The sequence below is a fragment of the Aphis gossypii genome, chromosome 2 (genome assembly GCF_020184175.1).
Source record: "Aphis gossypii isolate Hap1 chromosome 2, ASM2018417v2, whole genome shotgun sequence".
In the NCBI taxonomy this organism is placed as follows: domain Eukaryota; kingdom Metazoa; phylum Arthropoda; class Insecta; order Hemiptera; family Aphididae; genus Aphis; species Aphis gossypii.
This window is the reverse complement of record NC_065531.1, coordinates 40,321,230-40,347,322: the sequence shown is the minus strand read 5'-3', so window position 1 is coordinate 40,347,322 and position 26,093 is coordinate 40,321,230. Positions and strand designations below refer to the sequence as shown.

General features: G+C 27.2%; 2 protein-coding genes across 3 annotated transcripts; one reads left to right on the top strand and one right to left on the bottom strand.

Annotated features, from left to right (window-relative positions):
* Nucleotides 1-1,978: 1,978 nt before the first annotated feature.
* Nucleotides 1,979-13,237, top strand: LOC114124291 (uncharacterized). 2 transcript variants are annotated; one of them, XM_027987497.2, is made up of 17 exons: nucleotides 1,979-2,152; nucleotides 2,282-2,383; nucleotides 4,342-4,612; nucleotides 4,727-4,863; nucleotides 4,931-5,015; nucleotides 6,555-7,037; nucleotides 7,115-7,427; nucleotides 7,834-8,019; nucleotides 8,394-8,657; nucleotides 8,714-8,830; nucleotides 8,906-9,030; nucleotides 10,397-10,495; nucleotides 10,605-10,748; nucleotides 10,824-11,050; nucleotides 11,117-11,384; nucleotides 11,460-11,617; nucleotides 11,935-13,237. In XM_027987497.2, the coding sequence occupies exons 1-17, from the start codon at nucleotides 2,130-2,132 to the stop codon at nucleotides 12,395-12,397; spliced, it is 3,465 nt and encodes a 1,154-aa protein (XP_027843298.2). In that variant the 5' UTR covers nucleotides 1,979-2,129; the 3' UTR covers nucleotides 12,398-13,237. The 2 variants fall into 2 exon arrangements, with proteins under 2 accessions (XP_027843298.2, XP_027843306.2); XM_027987505.2 differs by lacking the exon at nucleotides 10,397-10,495.
* A 333-nt stretch (nucleotides 13,238-13,570) lies between these two features.
* On the bottom strand, nucleotides 13,571-25,570 carry LOC114124576 (helicase ARIP4). Its single transcript, XM_027987871.2, has 13 exons — nucleotides 24,751-25,570; nucleotides 24,509-24,687; nucleotides 23,705-24,433; nucleotides 23,228-23,612; nucleotides 22,631-23,139; nucleotides 22,345-22,572; nucleotides 16,709-19,300; nucleotides 16,413-16,629; nucleotides 15,704-16,179; nucleotides 15,284-15,444; nucleotides 15,052-15,212; nucleotides 14,669-14,941; nucleotides 13,571-14,606 (listed from the first exon to the last, which is right to left on the bottom strand). The coding sequence occupies exons 1-13, from the start codon at nucleotides 25,139-25,141 to the stop codon at nucleotides 14,185-14,187; spliced, it is 6,723 nt and encodes a 2,240-aa protein (XP_027843672.2). The 5' UTR covers nucleotides 25,142-25,570; the 3' UTR covers nucleotides 13,571-14,184.
* Nucleotides 25,571-26,093: the final 523 nt, after the last annotated feature.

Genomic DNA, 26,093 nt, shown 5'->3' with positions numbered 1-26,093 from the left:
TAATAATATATGTATGAATTGGAGAATATTTAGTTTAGTTGAGTTAGTGACGTGTTTAAAAATTTTTTTTGGAGCGATGTCATATTATAATAAGCTACTATAATTATTATTATGTTATTGTCTATTGACATATTTAAAATTTAAGGTTTCCAAACGCATTCAATAATTCTTTTGGGGGAACCCCTCTTTCCATAAATATGCCACTGAGTTGAGTAGTCAATGATTGTCAATGTATTATCAGTACCTGTTTAATTGGAACCTCACTTTTATTGACGATAACAAACAAACAGATAAATTTAAATAATAATCTTGTTAATACCTATATTGGCTATATTCTAAGTTATAGTTATTTGTGATAGTCAACATAACTATCACAAATTCACAAATTAAGTGTTATTTATTTATTCATGTTAATACTAAAACTATGAAACTAAAAACTGAGGTAGGTACTCAATAAAGTACAGTTATACAATAATAAATATATTATATATATACTATAATATAGTGTTTAAAACCCTCGAAAAAATAACCACTGAAAATAAACCTGTATTATTTAAAAAAAAAAAAAAACAAGGAATTCACTCTGCTATGTAGTAGATGTCGAGTGGATCTCGTGATGGTTATTGAGTAATATACTTGTATAAATACAATGAAAATACTTGTATTTACTTATGACTCTCAAAAGTACCAACTAGATGCGATTTTTTACCAGAAAGCTCCCATTAAGTTGACCTTAAGGACAAAATTATTTTCAAATATTCACGATTTTGACATAGGTACTCCGTAGTAATTTGAACTTTGAACGCTTTAAAACAAAAAATTGTGCCTAACGGTTTTTGATTCTTTTTAACTACAATAAGAACGACTTATAATAAACGTTGTATTCAATCTTCAAGTTTTTTATCAAATTTTTTTATCCATTTCAAAAAAATATATATTTAGAATTGAACTGGTATATATTGTATAGATTATAGATAACACTAATATAAACAATTGGTAAACATTTTAAGTATACTTACACTATTTATAGTGATTTATTTTTAAGTTACTATACAAAAAAATCGATTTTGTCGAAAACTGTTTTTGATAAAAATTCCAGTATTTTTGTCATTTTTTTTATTTTGAAACTACTAAAAACTTCTTACTTTTGATTTTTATAATGCAACAATAAGAATATTCAATTTCCAACCTGAAGTTTAAAATCGAAGTATTATTTCGAGTTTCGACAAGTTATGATGTACACACAAAAAAACACTCATCATTGTAGAATCAATAGGTACATACTACATTCATATTATCATCACTCCGTTCAGAATCTAAAAACAAAATCAGTTTTTTTCAAGAAGTTTTTATTTTTTTCTGATTATTTTGAAAAAATACTTTCGAAGTTAAAAGTACAAACCAGATACAAAAAACATATCAATACATAATTTAATCATTATAAAATCAATACGTTCATCGTCCAGATAAAAAAATTATGGTTTTTTTTTAAGTTGATTTATAAAATTACAAAAACCATATTTTGAATAATTGCATTATTAAAAAAAATAAGGGGCCTCGGTAAATCATTCTGTAATCTGTGTACAATAAAATCAGATGTTATTTCAGACTTTAAGAGTATGATATCGATATTTTAACATTAAACGTTAACTATTTCTCGGTTGATTATAGACTTTTTTGATTTTTTCCGTTTTATTTTATAAGTTAATAATGTTAATACTTAATAATATTAATACAAAATTGATAATAATAATGTATAATATTTATTACTATCAAACATATTATAATATCATATTATTATTTTATTAAAACAGTTTAACTGATCTTCTTCATAAAATATTAAATTTCCCGCTATAATAAATCCTTGAGTTTCAAAGAGGTTATACATATTTTCAATACATTTATTGTAGATCAGATGGTGTTGGTACTAGATGGCCGAATTTTTTTTATAGAGATATGTATATAATATATTAATATTATCAAAAAGTAAAAAACAAATTTTAGACTTCCAGTGTAGACTATAAGAATTAGAGTATAGGACGTTTTAGTCCTTTAAAAAAAAATTTACGACAATGTAGACCATTGAATTCAATCGTTTGAGAAACAAACTACACATACTCAGCAACAAAATGACATCATTAACATCGGAAAGGTAATAGTGTTTGTTTAATTCAGATTCCACAGTAATCATTTATATAATGTATTCTGAATATTGGTCTTTCTGTATTTATTGTTCTACCTATTATTTATGCCTTAAAATTTTGAATTCTATAAATTTTAGAGTGGAATGGGTCGAGATAATCGAACCCAGAACTAAAGAACATATGTATGCAAATTTGACAACTGGTGAATGTGTTTGGGATGCGCCTGTAGGAGTGCCCGTGTAAGTACTTTTCTTATTTATTTAAATGTTTAAATTTCATATATTTTTATTAATTGAATCAAATTATTGTACACAATTAAATTGGCGTATTTCTTTTTTATTCAATATTATAAATATAATACATCCCATAGGTGTAATATGACCTTTAGCCTTTGAGTATAAAAATAATAGAATTTTTATTGTATAGTAAACCATACTCTCAACTTATTTATAATATATTTATTGTTTTTTTTCTTATCAGTATATTAATTTTATTTTATAGATGCATTTATTGAGATAAATGTCATATTTAAAAGTAAAATGTTTTTGTGTTACAAATAAGTTAAATTGTAGTAATTTAAAACAATTGAAATTAATTTCTTATCTAATAAATAAATTATAAGATCAAACTTATTTAAGGTGATTGCTAAATTAAAAATAATTATTCAATACCACGAAAAAAAAGTTTTTAATAAAGTTGTATTTACAATTTTTAACTATGTTGTTATTGTTTTTAAACAAGAGTTTGTTTAACATTTTATTTTTAAATATCTCCTTTAAAATATTTTGAACAAATTAATTATATTTATTTATAATTAATGTAATTTATATAAAAAGTATTGCAGTTATTAAATTGATATTATTTGATATAATCATATCATTTATAAATCAATATATCATTTATGATTTATTATCATACATTTTAATGAATATTTAAATTTTTGTTACAAAGATTCATTTTGATAATAATTCAATTTGTACCTCAGCTATTTAATATTATTGATATATTTTCAATAAAACACCACCTCTTTTAAATTTGTTTTATATAATTTATGTTTTAATAATTTAATAAAGTTTTTAATTGAGATTCTGAATTACCCATGTACAATATGTACATGATATCTAATATTTTATGTAGTTTTTAAGTTAAAATATCAAGAAAGTTTTAGGTGAACCTATTTTGATTATCAAAATATAATATAATATAAAATTTACTATAAATTATTTAAAATTGTTTTTTTTTTTTTTAATTTTCTTAACTAAAAAAAAAATATTGTTTAAATTACATTAATTTATATTTGTTTTCTTAGTTAATTAACTACTAGTAAGATTTGGTGTGAAGCATATTGTTACCTTTATAATTGGTACTCTTCTCATAAGTCAATTATGCTGAATCAATTATGTTATTATTATTATTTATATCTATATTAATTTAAGAATCCTAAACTATATGTTGTAAGAGTATTTAAGTATTAGTTTAAATTATATTTAAAATGTTTAATCATTAAACATTATAAACAAACTACGGTAATCTTAAAACGTTAGCCTAAGTATAATTATTTATTTATTTTATCTTTATAATATAAATATTTTAAAAAAAATATTTTTTATTTATATTTATATAATAATGTTAATGAAGATATAACTTAAATATCAATAATAACTGTGTAGATGTGCAATAATATATTTTTTTAATAATTTTACATGCTTATTATTTTATATTATGTAGTACTAACCACAATACTGTTTTAATTTAATAGAAATATAAATATAATAGAACAAAATTATTAAATCCGTAATGAAATATTTAGGACTAAGGTCATAATACATTTACTTGTCAACAGAAATTACATCATTCTAACAATAATAAGATTTGTTTAGATAACACATGTGTTACAAAAAATGTATAATTTTAGAGCTGTTTATATCATATTGTTATTACCATTAATTTCCTATAAGGGTAACTAATAAATAATAATCATTACGTTGTTGGTTAAAAAAATGCGTGTTTTTAGTAGTTACTTGTATACTTGGTGGTAAAGTTGAGTTAATATATTTTTATGTTACATAAAGTATTTTATAAAAAATACATTTTATATAATTGATTCTCTGAATTTTCCCATACCATGAAATATAGTTTTATGCATACTAAAATAAACCAACTCTATTTTTATTCATTACATTTGTTTATATTATAGGAAAAAGACAGACAACAACCAGTGGTGGGAACTATTTGACCCTATCACAAATCGTTTTTACTACTATAATACTGCTTCTCAAAAAACAGTTTGGCATCGACCTCCCAATTCTGATATTATACCTTTGGCCAAATTACAAACATTAAAACAAAATACTGAACCCGCTGTGAATGATGAAAATGATCGTAAATATTCTAAAGAATCGGTGTCAACTCAGACACCCGGCCGCAATAGAATGACAGTACCCCTTTCTTCAAGTAATCAAACATTGGTAAGTTATATTAATAAAATAAAAGTTTTGTCACAAGTATAAATGTAACTTAATAAATTAATTGTTGATGTTCAGTTTATGTTTATTAAGTTTAAATTTTATTTTTTTTTTTAGGGTAATGTTGAGAATGTTAGAACTTTTAAGTTAATGGATCCAGTTGCTTTAACTAAACGTTCTGTGGATTCTGAAACTCAAACTTCTCCTCTTACACCTCGCAGATCTCACCACCATCATCATCATCATCATCATAAGTATGTAAATTTAATGCTTAATTCTTAATATAAACATTTTTTTAAATTTATTTTAATATTACTTAAGACATCAACAACAAGCTAATACACCGAGTAGAGGACGACGTGGAAATCAGCCTAATGTTTGGTACAATCGTACTGCTTATTCACAAGTAAGTAATTTATGATTTTTATTTTTAAAAAAAATTGATACATTTAAAATTTTTTTAGTATAATATTCACTAAATAAATGATTTTGCTAAATTTTAAGATTATAACAATAACCTTTTTAAAACGTCAAATTTGTATATTTAAAGACTAATCTAAAAAATACTTCATATTATTTTATTGTTATTTTTTATATGAATAAAATTTTGAACATATTCTCTGTGTTTCATTTTTGAGTGTATTTGTCGTGCCACAAAAAATTGGTGTTAAAAAAAAAATTATGTTATAAATTGAAAAATTAAAATATTAATGATTTGTATTTACATATAAAATAATACTTGTAAGAGACGCTAACAAAAAACCAATAGTTTATTTATAACTCTTACTAAATTGTAGTTCATTTAATAACAAGGTAGATGACGCCAATTGGGGTCATTCAGTATAATATACAAAAGATGTTAATTGACGCCATTTAGCGTCATCCGTAGTAATCATGTTAATTAAACAATTATAATTCATATTATTATTTTCATGTTTTAAGTATAGTGAAACCTGTATATAAACTATGGTTATTCTCTCAGTAGATAATCATGAGATAAAACTGTATGTATTGTAGATAGTATTAAGTATTTCTTTATTAGTTAAACTTTATATGTATTTATTTAATGAAAATTTTGTATTTTTCTGGAAAAAGAACACCGATAGTTAATATTGACATACATTATTATTAACATATGTAATTATCGGTGTAATAGTTATCTGTGATATAAGAGTATCTATGTACTTGGATATAATCTGTGCTTTAACATGTAATCACATGCCTCAATTTTGTGTCCGTTGATATTGTGGTGTTTGTAAATATGCCTATAATTATATTATAGTTTAAAGTAAGCTCCTTGTTTATTATCAAGGTGTATGGGAGAAATATTACTGTCTGTATCCATAAGACAGGTAAAAATACACTAGAATAGTAGAATATTTCTTTTTAATCTTTTTACTTTAATTATATTTTTTGTTGAGAGAGTTCCATTGAGTCAAGTTTTACTATAGTACTATACACAAACATTTGTTATAAAATTGTTATTCTTCAATGATAAATTGTGTGTTTGTTGCTTGTAGACAATTATGCAATATCACTGATTTATAGCAAAAAATCCATTTAATTTAATTTTATAATATGTTTTTAAAAAACAGAAATTTGATAAATAATATTCTTATCTAAACATTTATAAATTTATATTTTAAACACTAGACACTACTTTTTGTATGGCTGGCAAGATAAATATAAGTTGTCTTGACCCTCACATATTAATAATAGAAAATTATTATAAATTTTATAATTATCGTATTAAAAAAAACACAAAGAAAATGATTTATTACCATTAGTGATTATGCTTTATTATAATATTCAACAATTAAAGTAATTTTTATTCTAGCTTGAAATATAAAATAGTTCTTTTATTTTAGATTTATTATTACAATACTACTATTATGCTATATTCTTTTAATATTATAATTATAAATTTGTTGCTTTATTTGTGTAGGATTCTGGTCGCTCGAGTGATTCAAGTTGTGTTTCTATTCAATCATCTAGTGGTAAAGATGCTAATCCTGGTTTATCAATGTCTGCCAGTACACCGTTATTTAGAAAGAAACTTTCTCAACCACCTACACCACAAAATAATCTTCCTATTCAACGAAGTTCTTCCAATGCTTCTCAATACCAATTACTATTAGGCAAACAAAAAAGCTTTGATACTGATATAAGTATTGGAGGTGGCTATAGTCTTGGTCATGATAATCGTAACAATAGTTGTTCTCGTCCTCGCCCTCCTGTTGTACTGTCTTCCAGTTTATCAAATAGTCAAATTTGTAGGAGCCAAAGTTTTGCACAAAAGTCAATTGCTACTAAAACTTCAATTGAAGCAGAAGAAGAAGATTCAATGCATGAAAAATATCTTGCTCCAAGTGGATTACTGGGAATGCCTCCACGACATGGCAAAAAATCTGTAGAATCCACTCCTTTGGTAATATAACATAATTTGTGTATATATACATATTGCTACCTATAAATTGTTTATTGCATGCATTTCCTGATTTATAGAGTTCTCGAAAATGGCATTCCCACTCTGATACTGGATCTCCTACTGCATCTAAATCACGGCCACCATTAACTCCTGAATATGCTAACTTCGCAGCCCCTCCTCCTCCTTCAGCTGCTCCAAGTCAGTCTAGTTCAAAATCATCTTTGACACAATCAATAAAACATACAAAATGTTCAAAAGATGTTGGACTTTCAAGTAGTGATGATGATTCTGGAGAAAATGATAATTCCAGTTCTAGTGTATCAAGCAGTCCCCCAACAGCGAGTAAAATTGATCAAAGGTTAAGATCTGATAACAAAGCTATAGATAACAGTGAGTTCAAATAATATTGTTTTAAATTTCTTTTTGTTAATCAAAAGAGTATTTAATGGTATATAAGTCTATAACTTAAGTGAATGCAAGTATGTCCCCTTTATTTAGTTGATCCTACATATCATGTGTTTTGTTGTTTCATATCTGAATTATAATATATTTTAACATTCAGATATGTATAATTTTTAACACAAGTCAGTTATCCTTGGTAAAACATTTTTTCCCAATAAATTTTTGAATACTAAAAAATTTATTTTTTTAAAAAAGGTTTATTAAAAGCTCAATTAAAAATATTTATATTAATATATCAATGTTTATTTATTTAAATACTCTGTTAATGGTTAATCTGTAATTTTAATATCATGGTTTCACTTTGGTAAACGTGTTGAAAATAATAATTTATTAGATTTAAAAGCAAGACCTGTATCAAATCATTCGAGCTCGTCTAGTCAACGCGGTGGAGCTGTTCGAAAAAGTGTTAGTCCAGCCACTTCAGACCAAAAACAAACCCCATTATATAGTAATTTAGATATGTTTGAAGGAAGAATTTTGCCACTACATCAATACATTTTAGAACAAGCAAAGTTATCAGGTATTTTATTTAATTACATGTTCTGTTCTCTATCTTATTTAAGAGTAACTTCAGACAATAGGCTTCTGTTCATACTAGTGGAAATGGATTTCTCGGTATAGCTAATGCGTGTTAAGTGCTGTGTTTTTGAAGGCATCACTTTATTAGTCTAACAACTATCTAGCATGGATTTTGCTAAGATTAAAATGGTAAAGGAGTGTTTTTGACATAGCTAGTCAGAGACAAAACCTGACAAAAAACCTATTTAGTTGAGTGATGTGATCTGATTAAACTGAAAGAAAATTGTTTGCCACCTGAGATAACTCTTTTTATGAGATGGATTATAGGTATATTTTTTTGAAAATTTAACGATTATTCTATTCTATAATTTATAGGATCATCATATAGATTTGGAGATACAGTTGGTACTTGTTCTGAAGATGATGATGCTGAAATTGAAGATTTAATTAGTGTTATGGGTACAGCTACTGGATATGATAGTGATGAGTTTGCTGATGATGAAGGAGCTGTTAGTCAGGGTGAACAATCTAGTTCACCATCTCCATCAAATGCATCTTCTAGACATTATTTAAGGGATGAATTAGATTATGATCATTTGACAGCAATGAGAACATCACAACCTCGGAGTTATGTCAATGGTAGTATACTAATATCATATATTTTTCAACTTTGTTATAAACAAACTCAATTTTAGATACTCGAGTTAGTGATTATGCAGTTGAATCTAGTAGTAATCAACATTATTATAATACAGTTACAAATACTTTGTCATCTCAAAGGTCAGCAAATCTAGTCACACCATCAATGTCTGGTAATTTAATGTTTTTAATTAAAATAAACTTTTTTTAATAGATTAACAATAATATAATTATATTATTTTTAAAAGATCCGTTTAGCAATTCAGCTCCAACTCTTCCTTTAGAAACTCAGCATACATCCTTAAGAAGAAGAAAAGATCAACATGTTCAACCTCCAGCAGCTTTATATTCTCCAATTATGGAAAGAAATGAGGTATTAACACATTTTATGTATCTTAGCACGTCTCTAAATATTATAATCTAAAATTATTTTAATAATATATTTTTCATGATAGGTATGACAGTTTTCTTCGGACTGTAGTGGCTTATTTATAAATAATCAATTCTATAATAAATATTTAAATCTTTCAAATCGAATTATACTATATAAAATATACAATAGGTTTCAATGTTATTAATCCAAATATTTATAGTCATTTTTAGATAAATTAATATTTATTAAATTAATTTGTAATCAAACCACATACTCAATATAGGTAATATTTAGATAGTAATAATCAGTTTTAATTAAAAAGAGTGAGAATTAATAAAATACTTTTTATGGTTGTGTTTCCAATATTTTTATTTTAAAGCAAGTTATATTTATATATTTTTAAATACTCATTATTATTGAATATCGTTTTAAATTAATAAACTAAAAATAAATGTATGTTTTATTAAGTTTACAGACTTATGTCCAATATATTATATAATAATAAGATAACATGGTTATAATAATAATTCAATTTAATTATTATCCAAAAATATACATTATACACAGAATTTAAGAAAAAATAATGTAAACATGAATATATTTATGTATAAATGTATGATATAGTTTAAAATATGTCAGTTAATATACATCCATATCAATTAATTTATTTACAATTTAACTAATTTCGCAATGAATAGCTCCATATCATATACACATTGGCTTATAGTTTGATAATAAATAACAAAATTAATTAATATTAACTATACATAAAATTTTAATTATTGCTTAAATGATAAATTTAAGTTATTAATAAAATATAACTATTATAAAAAATAATTTAGAGTAGTCTTTTTCAATAGTTAAGTTGATTATAAAAAAGTGAAAAACCAAGTAAATCTAAAACTCTTCTTATATGGTGATTGTATATTTTAACTCATGTATTGCTAAGTTGTTAACTTTTTTTTTGAATAAAGAATAAAAATAGTAATTTTTTATTATGTGAACATGTTCATTGTTCATATATTCTTAATTTAATTAACTTTTCAGTATAAATCTAGAAAATAACTTGTAAATTAATAAATTATATTTATTATATATTGTCACAAATAGAAATTCAAATAAAGAAAAAAAATTTAAATTTGTATCTATTTAATATTTTATTTATTTAACCATGTTTTGTTAATATTGAGATAAATCATATATTTCTGATTTATATTGTATCATTATATATTTTATAGTTCTATACTTATCTAAGCATAGAAGTGGTAATACTTTTACATACATTATACATTATACCTTTTTTTTTAAAATTTCTTCTCTTTCTGCATGTTAGCTATTGTTTTTTTTTTTTTGTGTGTGCTTTTAGTTTATGCTGGCTCGTTATGCAAACTCCAATCGCGGTGTATTTCACCCATCATTATCTCAAGATGCTCGATCCTGTTCGCCAGCCTATTACTACGAACAGGTTTATATATTATATGCTTTTGCAAATGCTATTAGAATATAGTGTGAAACATCTTCAATTTAAATGAAATCATAATTATATTATTCTTATATTTAAACTGTATTTATAGACTTCCAGAACTTTATTGAATCGAGATAAGAAAACTACTTCTGAAAGTGATATTGAAAAATATGCCCAGGATAACCTAAATATACACAAGAAGGGTATTTTCCGAAAAAAATTTTCAGTAAGAGACATGCTTTCATGGTCCAAGGTAAAAACTAAATAATTAATTATTTTTTTAAGCAAAATTTACATTTTGGTTTTATGTTAATTGAAATTTGTATAGGATCCAATTCGTAAACCTATGTTAGTGCTATCTGACAAAGCATTGAAAAAAGAAGCTTGTGATTTATTTAAATTAGTTCAAACCTATATGAGTGATCGCAAAGCAAAATTAGGAATGACACTAAACAGTGTGGCTTTAGAAATATGTATGACTGGTTTCATGAAACCAACCCTCCGAGATGAATTATACATACAAATATGTAGACAAACAACAGAAAATCCTAGAAAGTATAAATATCTATTTAAATAAGTAAAGATTTTTATCATATATTTATCAAATTTTATCATTTATAGAGAAAGCTTACGCCGTGGATGGGAACTTTTGGCAATTTGTTTATCTTTTTTTCCACCTTCTCCTAAATTACAAAAATACTTAGAAAGTTACATGGAAAGACATAGAGATCCAGGTTTAGATAGCTATGCAACTGAAGTTGGTCGTTGGCCTGTTCATGTCCAAGTAAGCCATTATGCTAGTGTGGCCACTAAAAGATTACATAGAATGGGTGTAGATGGTAAAAAAGCAGTTCGAAGACCAACATTGGAAGATATTGAACAAGCTAGAGTAAGATAGATTTTGTTTTTAATCATATTTACTAAATAGTTAGTTTATTTATAATATCTTGTTGTTTATTATCAGATGCAAATATTCAGGCCTAGTCTTTTTGGAAATACAATCACTGAAGTTATTGATCTTCAAAAAGAACGCTTTCCAAACTATAAATTACCTTGGGTACAAACTACATTATCTGAACTAGTACTGAGGCATAGAGGCGATCAAACAGAAGGAATATTTAGGTACCTATCCAAAACAATACCTATTATTAATTAGATTTATTAATAATATCTTATTATTATTAACTATATATTGTATAGTTTGTCTCACCAAAGAAACATAACGTTTTACACTTGTAGATTGAGTTACTAACTGTTTCCGAACCAATGTTGTAGGAGTACTAGCCATTGTATGGCTTAGGGATGTACACTAATTCTTAATTATCATTGAGATATGGTACCTTTTTTGTTCGAGACAGACTATAGATACTATAGTTTATAAATATTTATTAAATATTATACATTTTTTATTTATATATTATATCTAATATATTTTATAGAGTACCAGCTGATATGGATGAAGTTATGACCCTTAAGAGTCGTTTAGATGTTTGGGAAGTTCCTGGATCTGAAGAGTTGACTGATGCACACACTCCAGCATCTTTATTAAAACTATGGTATCGTGAATTATATGAGCCTCTTGTACCTGATCACATGTATGCTGAGTGTATTGCAGCTCATCAAGATGCTCGCCGTGCTATTGCTATTATTCATCGATTACCACCTTTAAATAAAGCTGTTTTGGCATACCTTATTCACTTCCTACAATTGTTTACCAAACCTGAAGTTGTTCAAGTTACCAAAATGGATGCTAGTAACCTGGCTATGGTTATGGCTCCTAATTGTTTACGTTGTACTTCAATTGATCCTCGAGTAATATTTGACAATGCTCGTAAAGAGATGGCTTTTATGCGTTTGTTAATTTTACATTTTGATGCGTCCTTTATGGAAGGCGTTTATTAAATAGATCTGTTTTATTCAATAACTAATTACTGGAACTGTATTAGTTTCAAAACTACACAAACCAAAGGTTATTATTATGGAAGCTTAATTGCACACTAATTTAATTATTTTTAAGCTAATATAAATTATAATATATACGTATGATAAATTAAATTTGATGACAAAATGTTTGACATTGATTTTTAGTAGTTTAGATAAGTGTTACCATGTAAATGACTTGCAAAATTTTACTTAAAATATAATCTAATTACTTAAATACTACTTTAATTATATACCCTCCCACTGCCTTTAATATGTTGTATAATTTTGTAATAGCTTATTTATACATTTTTATTTTTTATTTTTGTTTTGCTGTAATGAATATAGCAACAATAAACAGTATTAGATTATTTATTCAATAATTTATTACTAAAATATTTTTAAAATAGTCAAGTGGTGTTAGAAAAATGAATTGTGTACAAATAAGTATATTATAAATATACATAGTACTGTTTTAAAATTAAAAAAAAACTCAATGACATTATATTTTGTATTTGTTAAGTTTCATAAAGCTTATTTAATTTAACAGAGTCGTAGTGAACTGTTTTAGTCTAATGCTAGTATACAAACTGACTAGAATTTATGTTATTTTGTTTTATTGGAATAATTTTTTTGTTCTGGAATAAAGAAAAAAGATCTTTTATTATTACTATTTTATTTTGCCTGAATGCATTTATTTATAAGTTCAGTTTTTGTATCAAACACCAGAACAATATTGTCATTTTAATTTTTATACACTTTATTATTTCTTAATTTCTTTGTGGTGTTATTGTATGAATAATAAAGTTGGAATTGTTTTTATTTTGTTGAACGATATTTTAACCTATTATATAATTATAAAGACTAAGAACATGTTAATAATTTCAAACTATAGCGTAATCTATATTTATTTTTATGCATTGAACACACTAGAGTGACGTTAACTCCAGGTAATAATATTTATATTCCCTATCACCAATTATATTCTTATAATCACTATAAGGATGGTATGGCATAGTGGTTGCAATTATTGCCCATGTTATCAGCCAGTCCTATAATTCTTTTATCTCTTAAATGATAAAACCATCCGACTAAAATTAATATTTATTATTTCAAGATTATTGTTTAAGGAATTAAATAACAATGACCATCATAAATTGTATTAATTTAAGTTTTATCTATTTTTTTTTTTAAACACACTTATATTTTACCTATATATCTAGTATATAATTACTTATATGCTCATTTAAAGTAGTATAATTTTGAAATAGAAAACATAATAAATATATTTTTTAAATAACTTAGATTGATAATTTTAAAAAAAATGATGTATAACAATGTCAACAAACATGAACTAAACAATAATATAAACATATTTAAAATATTAATAAGTCTATCATCAATTATTATTCTGCTACTCACACTGATTAATTATAAAAATTAATTTATGGTTTTAAACATAATTTTTAATAATTATAATTTTTAAGAACAGGAACATGCAAAAAAAAAAAAATGCTTGATAGTATTAAATATCCAAAGTATAAATTTTAAATAGTTTAGGAAAATACTGACAAGTTATTTTTGCTCGAGTTTAAACATTTTTTTTTCTTTTTTTTTCTCTCATTTTTTTATAAAATATTTGTACAAAATAACATATTTCGTTTAGGATAAAATGTCTAAAAATAATATACATAAATTATATACATTTAAATTATTGAATGTACACATAAAACTAAGTCTTAAAATAAAAACAATGAATTTTTATTGTATTATTGCGAAGAAGGGGGACGGTGATATTGCGGTGGATAATTATTATTGTAAGATTGAGGCAATCTTGGGGGATATTCATTTCTAACAGGATATTTATCAAATGATCTTGGATATTCTGGTGGATATCTAGGTCCATAACATGAATTAGGTGCTGAATCGGCCTGTATACCTATTTCAGATGATTTATGAGGTCCGTCAAATTTTGTTAATGTTATTGAAGATGGTAATTTGGGAGGGTATGAAGACGATGGTATGGCAGGTGATGTTGATTGTGAACCAGCAGCAGACGACTGAGGTGAAGGCATATATGATGGAGAATGAATAGGTCTTGATGTTGGTGGTATATTTTTAGGTGTTATTGAAATGCTAGGATTATTCCTTAATAAATTTGAACGGTTTCGTAATTGTTGCATAGAAGCATCTGAAAAATAACACATTAATTTTATAAAATACAATTAGAAGTTGTATTTTATAGTTACTAACCACTTTTGGGTCCTGGATTAAAACTACTTTCTAGTGGCTGTGGCCTATTATATGTCATTGTAGAAAGATGAGTAGATTGTTGTTGTGGAATAAATGGTTGGCTTGGTATTGTTGAGTTATTGGGTTTATTATTAGCTGATGTACGGATAGCGATTATTTTTCCACTTTCCAACTGCATATAAATTCCTTTAGGACTTTTCAGTACCATCACTTTTTGACCAGCTTTCAGTACAATTGAACCACGATCACCAGCATTTGTTGGAATTACAACATCTTAAAAAATATAATTAAGTATTAAACATTGTTTTTAGAAACAAAAAATACTGAGTTGGTCTGTTGAAGTTGACTGACGTAGATCAGTTTTAGAAAATATTATTAATTACCCAGTGGTAAAGTCATTTCTTGAGCACTCATTCCTTGTTTTTGCCAGACTTCAGCTGGTATCCATCTACGGTTTAGAGCATTTCTGCTAGCCATTACTGATGATGGATTAGACATTGACTGCATTGGGCGTACACTGGCCATTGGTTTACCCATTTGATTCCTATATAAAAAAAATAATTGCATGGAATAAGACGATACAAACAATATAGATTTTAATATTTAAATTCTAACCTATATAATGAAGATGTAGTATTTTGACCATAATATGAATACATTGGTCTGGTGTTTGCTTTTTTCTCCATTTCATAACTTCTTTTGGCTAACCTTTTTTCTGCCTGTGATAACTTTTTGTCTTTACGGTCCACAAACAATGATTCATGTTGAAATGGTTCCTAAATTTTATTAAATAAGAAAACATAATTTAAAATCAATAATAAAACTAAATTTAAAGAAAACTTCATTCTCAATTTATTATCTTTGGTTTTAGTATAAAGTACAACCAAAACATGTTGACATTAATTAGTTATTAACTCAAACATAATTAAAGAGTGATTTTTAACAAATTTGTTGGGTATGTTATATGAGTGAGTGACAAAGATAATAATAATTGGATTGAGGAATTCTATTTCAATGTTAATTTGTAACATTTACCTTGGTTAACACAGAACTGAGATTCTCAACAATATATTTTACAACTACATCACTATAACTATCTTTAAGTGGTGAAAAATCTTTGATTGGTGTTGACTCTCCATCATCCCAACATAAATTAGTTACTTCTTTGATAGACAAATGGGCATCTGGATTGCATTCATCAACAACACGATCTGCCATTACCTGTTTATTTATCTGCCTATCATAGATTTTTTTTTCTAAACAATTATCTGTTACTAATCTGTAGACAAAACATGGTTTTTGTTGACCATATCGATAAACCCTGCATACAGCTTGAGTATCATGACAAGGATTCCATGATGCATCAAACACAATTACTCTATTTGCTCCAACAAGATTAATACCCAATGATCCGGCACGTGTTGATACCAAAAACAAATGCACTGTATTACAGATGTTGAAATCATTGATTAATTTTTCACGTTCAGATGCAGAGGTACTGCCATCAAGACCTAACATTAATGAATTATTAATTATTAATTTTGAAACTATTGAATAAGTATGATAATAAATATTACTCGACATTAATTATCTTAATATTATTTAAATAATATAATTATAGGTCAAAATTAAAATATGTATCTAAAATATTCTTATAAAATACTTAGAAATAGTTGTTTTAATTTTTTAATTAACTAAAACTAATAATAAAATAAAATAAAAATATGAACAATATTGCACTTACGATAATAATCACAATTTCGACACCAATTTTCATCTTTTCCGGGTATTTTATTTCGTTGCAAAAATTCTTCTATTAAGTCTAATGTGAATAATGATTGACTAAATAATAAAACACGATCACCTATTCTAACAGATTCTTCAACGATAGCAAATAACAATGACATCTTTGCTGACGCTTCAATCATACCAGGTACATAATCATTAAATAATTCATTCGCCTGAAAACCATTTGATTATTATATATTATAAATTATAATTTATAATAGATTGAAAATTGATAATTATGTAATAACTCACCCAATCATACGGTATTCCTGGTTCTTCTTTCCCACTTTTTATTAAAAGTGAAGGATTTTTAATTTCACCTTCTTCTAGTGTTGATATTTTTGGATCCATTGTATCTTCTAAAGACCGTGGTTCTTTGCTTATAGAAAATGAAGTACTTTTCTCATCATGAGATTGATCAATGTCTATATTATTGCCGGTTCCACCATATTCATACTTAGTTTTATTGTCTAACGAACGAAATGGTGGTAATGGATTTACAACATCTTGGCTAGTCATAGTGCAAGGTGCAGGATTTTTACGTTCAGGTGGTTGATATGTACGTTCAGGTCCAGGAATGTTATCTAGTATATCAGATATACTACCCAATGGAGTACTAGAACTTGGAGTGTATGGAGGATACATAGATGAATAATTTGAATATCTTGAGTAGGATTCATTAGAATTTGAAATGTTAAAATGATTAGGTTCTGAATACATCTTCATTTCATTTTGATTATGAGCTCCAGACATTAAACCAACTCCTCTTCCAGTGATTTGTTGTATATTTGTTGCTCTTGAATACTGATTAGATTCAGAATCTGTTTTAGCACCTCCAGGTAACCCAGGTTTGATGTTAGATGGCAATGGGCCATACACAGGTTGATATTCATTAATTTGATTGTTCAACATGTTTGGCGGCTCTAAAAGACCAAGCAAACTCTGTCCATCAGGCTGGCCAACCATAGCATTATACAATAAAGCCTGTTCATTAGCGTCAGTTGTGGAGTTGAGGACACTTAACATTGCCTGATCATTAGCTAGCAACATTTCTTGATCGTGTAACATTTGATCAGTCAAGATATTTGGATTTTGAAATGAAGAGTCAGATAGCATAGTTCCATAATTATGATTCTGATTAGTTATATGTTGACTGGATTCTAACATGTAATTGTTATAGTTATTACTTGAATTATCAGGGTTCAAGAATTGTTCTCTAATTGAAATCTGGCCACTATTTGTTAATACATTATCTGCATTTTGATACTGTTGTTGTTCTTGATTATGTTGATGATGGTGTTGCTGTTGTTGTTGGTGTTGCTGCTGCTGTTGTTGTTGTTGTTGTTGTTGCTGCTGTTGTTGTTGTTGTTGTTGTTGTTGTTGTTGCTGCTGCTGTTGGTGTTGCAGTTGTTGTTGCTGCTGATTCACAAATGTTTGATTGATTTCTTGATGTTCGTGTGATAAAGTCATTGAATGAGAATGTTGAGCTCCTTGGCTGCTTGTTAATTGACTTTGATTATTAGCATCACACAACAGCATTCTTTGGTTATTAACTCCTTGGTTAACAGGATTATTATTCATTAATCTTGGATTGTCAATTATTTGATGATTAGTTACTTGATTTTGAATAGTTTGATTGTTCAAAGTACTTTGATTATTACTCAAGCTGTTATTAATATTCTGTGAATTTATATTGCTTGAAATAGAATTTTGTACACGTTGATGATTTAAGTTGGGTTTCTGCTGGCTTGACATAATTCGATTGTTGTCAAATATACCCTCAAAACTAATAGCCATACCAGTATTATTGTCATTTCCCTGTTTTATTAAGCCACTTCCATAAATACCTTTATTACTTTCTGTTAAAGATGTATGGTTACTATTAAATTGAATATCTTCATTATTTCTTGAAGAGCTCCCAAATATTCCTTTATTAGTACTTGTTAAAATATCTTGATTGTTTGTAAACAATCCTTGATTGCTATTAGAAAGGACTTCTTGGCTATTTCCTTGGTTAAATGCTTCCCTAAATGATACTTCTTTTGAATTAGATATTACATGTTGATTTTTTATGTTGTTATCATTATCGTTACAATTATTATCAATATGTACTCTTGAATTAGCTACAATCATTGATTGATTTTTTTGAATTTGTTTATTAGTTATAGTAGGTTTTCGATTTCGAACATTTTTTGGTTTTTGTTTTGACATTGACATTTGATCAGTATTATCTGATTGCAGTCCTGGAATATTTGAAATATTTTGACAAGGTATAATTTCTTGATTTATTCCCAAAGCTGGGAAATGACCTTGATTCACTTTTTGGACATCTGGAGAAAAACCTTGGTTGGGTATAGGTTGTTCAGATTCCTGTGTTCCTTGTGTAGTATCTTGATTAAATCCACGACTTTGATAAATATTTTGATCATTTGAACCACTAAAACTGGTTTCTTCATAATTTTGATAACTAGGCTCACTTTTTACCATTCTTATTTCTCCAACTTCTAGTCTAGGATCTTGAGGGTATGGATATTGACTTTTTGTTTCTGTACCTCGATTAGGTTGATAAAATTCTGAATTACCTCGGTAAAAATGTCCACCTTCTTTCCAATAAGAAGAATTATAGTTTTGATTATAATTGTTCAATTGTTGATTGGTGAAATTCCCCTGACTTCCATATTGTTGTGGTTGAGAAGAAAAATCATCATATTGATTTAATTGAATAGATTGAGAAACAGTTGAAGTATTGTGATTATGAGTAGTAGGAGCAATAATTTGATTATTACTTGTATTAGGCATAACTGTTGCTACAGCTGGAGTTTTCATTTGATCTTTTTTGGTACTCTGAAATTAATTTAAAACAAAAATTCATTGAATAAGAGATACAAGTTAACAATATAATGTTTTGGAAAAATATTTCTTACTTCAGAAAGTAAATCAAGCTTATAAATACAATTTTAAATAATTTATTTATTATTAAAACATAATATTTTAGGTAATATAGTTTAACAACAAAGAAATATTATGAATTTCTGTTTTGTTTTAATAGTAAAATCTTTCCATAAAATAAGTCATTATTATAATTAAGATTCTTAATATTAAAATCAATTAAGAATAATTAATATTCATTTTAAAGAAAAATTAAATTTAAATTGAATGGGTTATTTGGAAAAGGGAACATCTCCAGAAATTCAAATTTTACAGGTGAGATGACTTATTTTGTTCTCTTTTCAAAATAAATGAAATAAAGATACACATACTCCCGACCAATGTAATTCAAACTAATTTTACTTTTATTTTCTATTACAAACAATTAATTGAATTTATTTAAGGAACACAGCATACTTTAAAGTGTAATAATATGGTATAAATAGAAATTTGTATACGGGATCAACTTTTAAACAAGCCACTTCTAACCAATTTTATAAACCTGACCAGAAAAGTAATGTTTTCCATCTTTATCTCTTTTAACTATTTTAACTCCCTTAGGGGCTAAATTTTGCAAAACCTCTTAGTAAACATCTTCTAACTATATATTACCTACCTACCAAATTTTAGCTTCATTAACTAAGTAATTTTTGATACTTCGTGTTTAATTGATAATACCACTCTTATATATATAATATATAATTATATAAATAATAAAAAATATAATATAATTAATAATACAATAAATGTAATACTTTTTTGAAAAGTTATATTGATCTACAGTAGTAGTAAAAGTAAAATAAATTACTTTAATAATATATTATTATAATAGTTTAAGTCGAGAACATTTCATAACAGAGTGGAAAAATTACAAGAAAGTTTTTACAGCAAGAAAAAATAAAGTTCATAAACAATGTACTATAAAATACAGAGAATAACCATGGTTAATGCAGAGTAAGATATTTCTTCGGAACAATAAAACATTTCAATTAGTTCAATCTGGTATGTAAGGTCATTAAGGGTCAAGATGACCAAATAGTAATGGGCTCATAAAGTTGAACGGTGGAAAGACTATTTTGTTGATCTACTAAATGAAACAGCACCAAACAACCCAATCATACCCAAATATTTAAAGAAACGGAGCCTTTAGTTCAAAAAATAAACCATGAAGAGTTTAAAAACGCAATTGCAGGGCTAAAGAATTGGAAAGCTCCAGGTTCTGATGGCATAGCAGCTAAATTAATAAAGTATAGGAGTAAAATACTGCATCAATCACTTTTTAGATTATGTAACAAAATAAGGGATGAGGATCAATTACTAGCTATGTGAAAAGAAGCCATTATTGTCCCGTTACCCAAAAAAGAGGACAAGCAACAGTGTGACAACTATAGAAGTATATTGTTACTAAACTCTGCGTACAAAATATTTGCTAGAATTCTATTAAAACGTCTCATACCATATAGGAAGAATATATGTGAAATTATCAATGCGGTTTTAGAAGAGGAAAGTCAACAATAGATCAACTATTAATTATAGGACACAGATCATTGAGAAAAATACAAATATCGGCAGAATATGTGACAGTTGTTCATCGATTTAAAAAAAGCATATGATAGTATACATTAAAACAGCTTGTATAAAATAATACTCGAATTTGGCTTCCTACAATAGCTAATACAACTTACAACGCTATGCATGGAAAATACTCAACATCGTGTGAAGGTGGATAATAGTGTCGTCACCCTTCTCAGTTGAATCAGGTTTGATCTGATTGAAACAAGGAGATGCTTTTTCCTCAATCCTGTTTACCGTAGCTTTAGAAAAAGTAATTACAGAATTGCAGCGTACTGAGGAAGGAGGCATGTCAATCAATAACAGAGCAGTAAGGCTTTTCAGTTTTGCAGATGATCAAGACATTATTGGAGAGACTTACACAAGACAACAACTACCACAACAGAAAAAAAACTGAGAACGTTTGAAAATAGAGTTTAGAGAAAAATTTGTAGACCAATATTAGATGCTCATACAAGAGAATGGTGAAGAAGATACAACAGAGAATTACAGAAAATGTTAGAATTTGAAACAATAATCAACTTTATTAAAGGTCAGAGAATACAATGGCTTGGACACATCATGTGGCGAGGAGAAAATGAACCACTAAGAGCAGTCCTTGAATGGGAAGAGACCACGAGGCAGACCTAGAAAAAGATAGCTGGATGGAGCAGAAGAGCTGTTAAGGATTGGTATTAAAAACTAGAGGGAGATAACACATGATAGGGACAGATGGTGTAAAATAGTGGGGCGACCAAAACTCTTAAAGAGTAGTTTCACCAAAGAATAAGAAGATAATGGTTTAACATTTGATATAGGTACAATTACCACTACATATTAGAGCTGTTGTAAAAATGTACAACGAGAGACTACAAACAGAGTTCTTTGGCATTTATATATTAGTAGGAATTATCCATGGTATCAGAGTATTAAACTGTAAGGTACTAGAACAAGTCTCCCTCATATAAATAATTATCAGTCACTCAAAATCAAAATTTTAGCTACACCACTGTGTCAAACATAAAATATGCACTTCAAACAAAAATCCTTCAAAGTTGAAGTATTATGATTTTGAATTTCACAGACATTACACATACTAATTGGGGGTAAAAAATATATTTCAATTACAATTTTAATAGTTGACAATATATTTTTAATTTGTTAGTGGTTTGATAATTGTATATGGTGGTGGTAAGGTTAAGGGATGAGATTAGACAGAAATTAACCTATAATCTATTTTATTTATTTTTTTTATAATAATTAAACAATAATTTTTCATTAGAATTTAAATTTAACTAATGATGAAATTCTTAAAAAACATTTTTTTTTTAGACATAAAACTAATTTAATTATATTTATTTCTAAAAGTGTTTATAAATGATATAATTTAGTATAATTGTATTAATTACCTTGCGATTAGGATTGTTTTTTAATTCTTTGGAATTGGGATTCATTCCTCCTCCTTTTGGCCATCGATTTCTAGAACGTTTAGAAGCAGCAGAAGGAGAAGTAGCTGGGGTAGGTCCTAAAGGGGTACCCAATGGTGTACTAGCTTCTTCAAGATCTAAATCAAATTCAGCTTCATCCAATGAACGTTTTTTCAAAAAATAGTATAGAATGTCAGGATGATTCCAGATCTAAACATGTAAAATAATAAAACATTTAAGTTAATTATTGTTGTTATAAATAACTTACTTTGCAGCAAACAGCAAATGCTTTTAATGGATTAGGCACAGCTTTTTTCCGTACAACCTCATTCATGAATCGATCATATAGCAATCTTTGTAATGGAGTCATACGAACAAGTAACACAAATTCTTCTTTTTGTGGTAATGTTTTCTCTAATACAGAATGACTTCTTCGCTGAACAAACCCTTCTAAAAGAGAATGTAGAACATGCGCTCTATGTCTCATCAACCTAATATCTTGAGGTGTACTGTCAATACATTGACCATTTTGAATAGGTCTTTCAAACATGTTACTGAATTCAGTTTTTGTTCCCAAGTAATTTGGACGGACAAAATCTACCATACACCAATATTCTAATAAGTTATTTTGTAATGGATATCCTGTTAATACTATACGTCGACGACTTTCAATTTCTTTAAGAGATTGTGAGGTTGAAGCATGGCTATTTTTAATTCTATGTCCTTCATCACAAATCACTAAATCTGGTCCAGGTTTCACTAATGCATCTCTCATTTCTAAAAAATTTAAATTAAATAATAAATTATTAAAATGTTTTCATAAAAATTATTTAACCATATTCACATATTCAAATTAAATGTTTACCATCAAGCAATGGTTTATTTTTTTCATCAAAAAAATCATCATCAATTTGTTTTTTATTTCGTTTCTTTCTTGGTTTCCTAGAAGTTAATTGTCTGTAGAGCTCATAGCCCATTAGTAAAACACCACCTTCAATTCGCCAGCTTTCAATGACTTTGCCTCGTGCTGATATAGTCTTATGAAAGTCATTAAGAACAAATAGAGGAAACTGTCTATAAATAATATCACCACTATTTATTGTCTTTTCTGAAGAATTTTTAATATCATCAGGTAGTGGAAGCCACATATTAAATTCAGCCATCCAATTTTGTAAAGTATTTATAGGCATAATACATAACACATGTTTTGCTGGCGTATGTCTTAAAAAAACATCACAAAATGAAACAACCTAAAAGAATAACGTTTGAATTATTTAAAATAATCATAAATGCAAAACTATACTTAAAGAAATTATAAAGTATAAAAGTACAAATAAATTACTTGAAGTGTTTTGCCTAATCCCATCGAATGGGCAAGTATACACCCAAATCCTTTTGAAGATTTAAACCTTTCAAGAGATTCAACTACATTATCATATAAAAATCGTACACCTCCAATTTGATGAGGCTTAATAATACGTGCAATTTGAGGAGCTAAGAAAACATCTGGCTCGTTATCTGGATGGCCAACATTTATAAGAACTCGTCCAGCTTCATCTGGTAAATTATAAGCATCATTTGTATGCATACCACTATTGTGTGTATCATCATCAGCTAAATCTTCTTCTTCTTCGTCGCCAGATATTAATATACAATCATCATCTGAACTTTGAGGTTTTTGTTCAACTTCCTCTTCTTCACTTTCACTACTTATAGTTACAACTTCAGCTATTTTTGCTGGTTTTATTGGAGCAATTGAAACAGAAGGAGTTACCATGTGTGGTTCACTAACATCTCCAAGTTTTGAAGCTAGAGATGATAATTTATCAATTTCATTACATTCTTTTGAAGCATCTGGTTGATTTTTTAATATTTCTAACATCTTTTTATTAAATATCTGTGGTGAACCAGAATCAGTAGATATAACAATTGTATTAGGTTTTGGTTGAACTTGAGGTTCAGTCGGTGCAGCATTTTTTTTAATTAATGATGTAGTTCCTCCTTGAAGCAAAGACATAACACGATCCTGAGCTTTTGTATTTTGTCTGTTGATTGCAATTTGTTTTTGGACCTGATAATTTAAAAATAATTGATTCAATAAAGTTTAACTAAAAAATAAAAATAATAAACCATTTATTTTACATACATCTCTAATAATGCGTTGTTGTTCTTGAACTCGTCGTAATCTTTCCATTTCTTGTCTCTGTGCAGCCAAGGTCGATTCATCTAATTTTGTTTCGTCCATCACTTCACGAATATTTCTTCTCATATTAGTTGGTCGTTTTTCAGATGTTGTTTGACTATCTGGATCTTCGTCACTGGTTCCTAAATAATAATTTTCATTAATAAAAAACTATAATATATAATAACTATAATATAAGTACATACTATCTTCATTCATTTTGGCTTTTTTCGCGGTTTGATCATCTTCTTCCTCGCCAGATTTTCGTTTAGAATTGGCTTCAATTTCTTCATCAGTTTGTTCATTATTTTTGCTCTCATTTTCTGATTCATTTTCTATGGGTTCTGAATCTAATTTGACTTCATTGTCTTCATCAACTTCTGTAGGAATATCAGATACTTCTGAATTATCTAAAGCTTTTGAAATTTCTGGTGTCTTATTTGTATCTTCTTCACTACCACTAAAATCATCGTCTTCGCTACAGTCATCTTCTTCTTCTTCTTCATTTTCTATAGCCTTAGGCAGTGGCTTTTCTTCAGGTGGTTGAACCCTTTGAACAGTTAAATTCGCATATCGTGATAAATTAAATGGATCCATTAGGAAATCACTGTACTAAAGCTAATTCCATGATACGATAAATTATTCTAAAACTGTTTGTTCACGTCTTACAATACCACTACTAAATACTAATAAACATAATAGTCGAATACGAATAACTAATAACTATTTTATAGATAGATAGATAATAATAAAATAATAATATTATCAAAACAACAAGACTTTTTATTCACGGGTCCCTATCATAAACTCGACCAGGACACACGGCATTCGAGATTAAAACTTAAGTACCGTAAATAGTCGAAATATCGACGACTGTTAAAAAACTTATCTCAAAATCGATACGATGGTATAAAATACAAAAATTCACTATAGTCTTAAAAACGTTAACTAACTCCAACATTATTATTATTGCCTCCGTCCATTTTCTTCTACATTCGATACATTTTTTTGGAAAACATTAATCTCCGGGCAACTACAGTGTGGGTGAACAGGTATTATTCCCGCCCCTAATTGTTTTCTTTATGATTATACACTATCTATTGCACGACACGGCTGGCGGAATTCAGGAAATTACGGATTTAATATAATATATTATTGTCTTCAGATGAAAATTAGTTCCAAATAAAAATTCTGTAAACCATATTTTTTATATCAGAATATTAATTTATAGTATTTAGCATTTATAATATGAATAGAATGGATTATAATTCAACGACGCACATATAATGTATAGTCAACGAGGGGACGGGTTGCTTATTCTTTAGGATTCGATCTAGGGTTTATGAGCCCCAGAGGCGCGATTGATGATCTAAACTAGTGTCTGCCATGACGATCGATGTCCGATCTCGAAATCTCAAATTTCTGAAATGATTTCAGAAATGAGATTGATTCTTGTGATTTTCTCTGAAGTCTGAATAAGCTAATAGTGAATTTCGATTCACGAAAAAAGGGAAAGCTTGTGACAAGTTTACGTCCGGCAACATTGGCC

What these genes read in the sequence shown, in the direction of transcription:
- LOC114124291 (XM_027987497.2), top strand. Translation starts at nt 2,130, where the DNA reads ATGACATCATTAACATCGGAAAG. An exon ending in ACCTCGGAGTTATGTCAATG is followed by an intron (nt 8,658 to 8,713) that starts GTAGTATACTAA and finishes ACTCAATTTTAG; the next exon opens with ATACTCGAGTTAGTGATTAT. An exon ending in AAGATATTGAACAAGCTAGA is followed by an intron (nt 11,385 to 11,459) that starts GTAAGATAGATT and finishes GTTTATTATCAG; the next exon opens with ATGCAAATATTCAGGCCTAG.
- LOC114124576 (XM_027987871.2), bottom strand. Translation starts at nt 25,141, where the DNA reads ATGGATCCATTTAATTTATCACGATATGCGAATTTAACTGTTCAAAGG. An exon ending in ACTACATCTTCATTATATAG is followed by an intron (nt 15,213 to 15,283) that starts GTTAGAATTTAA and finishes TTTTTTATATAG; the next exon opens with GAATCAAATGGGTAAACCAA. An exon ending in TAATCCAGGACCCAAAAGTG is followed by an intron (nt 14,607 to 14,668) that starts GTTAGTAACTAT and finishes GTTATTTTTCAG; the next exon opens with ATGCTTCTATGCAACAATTA.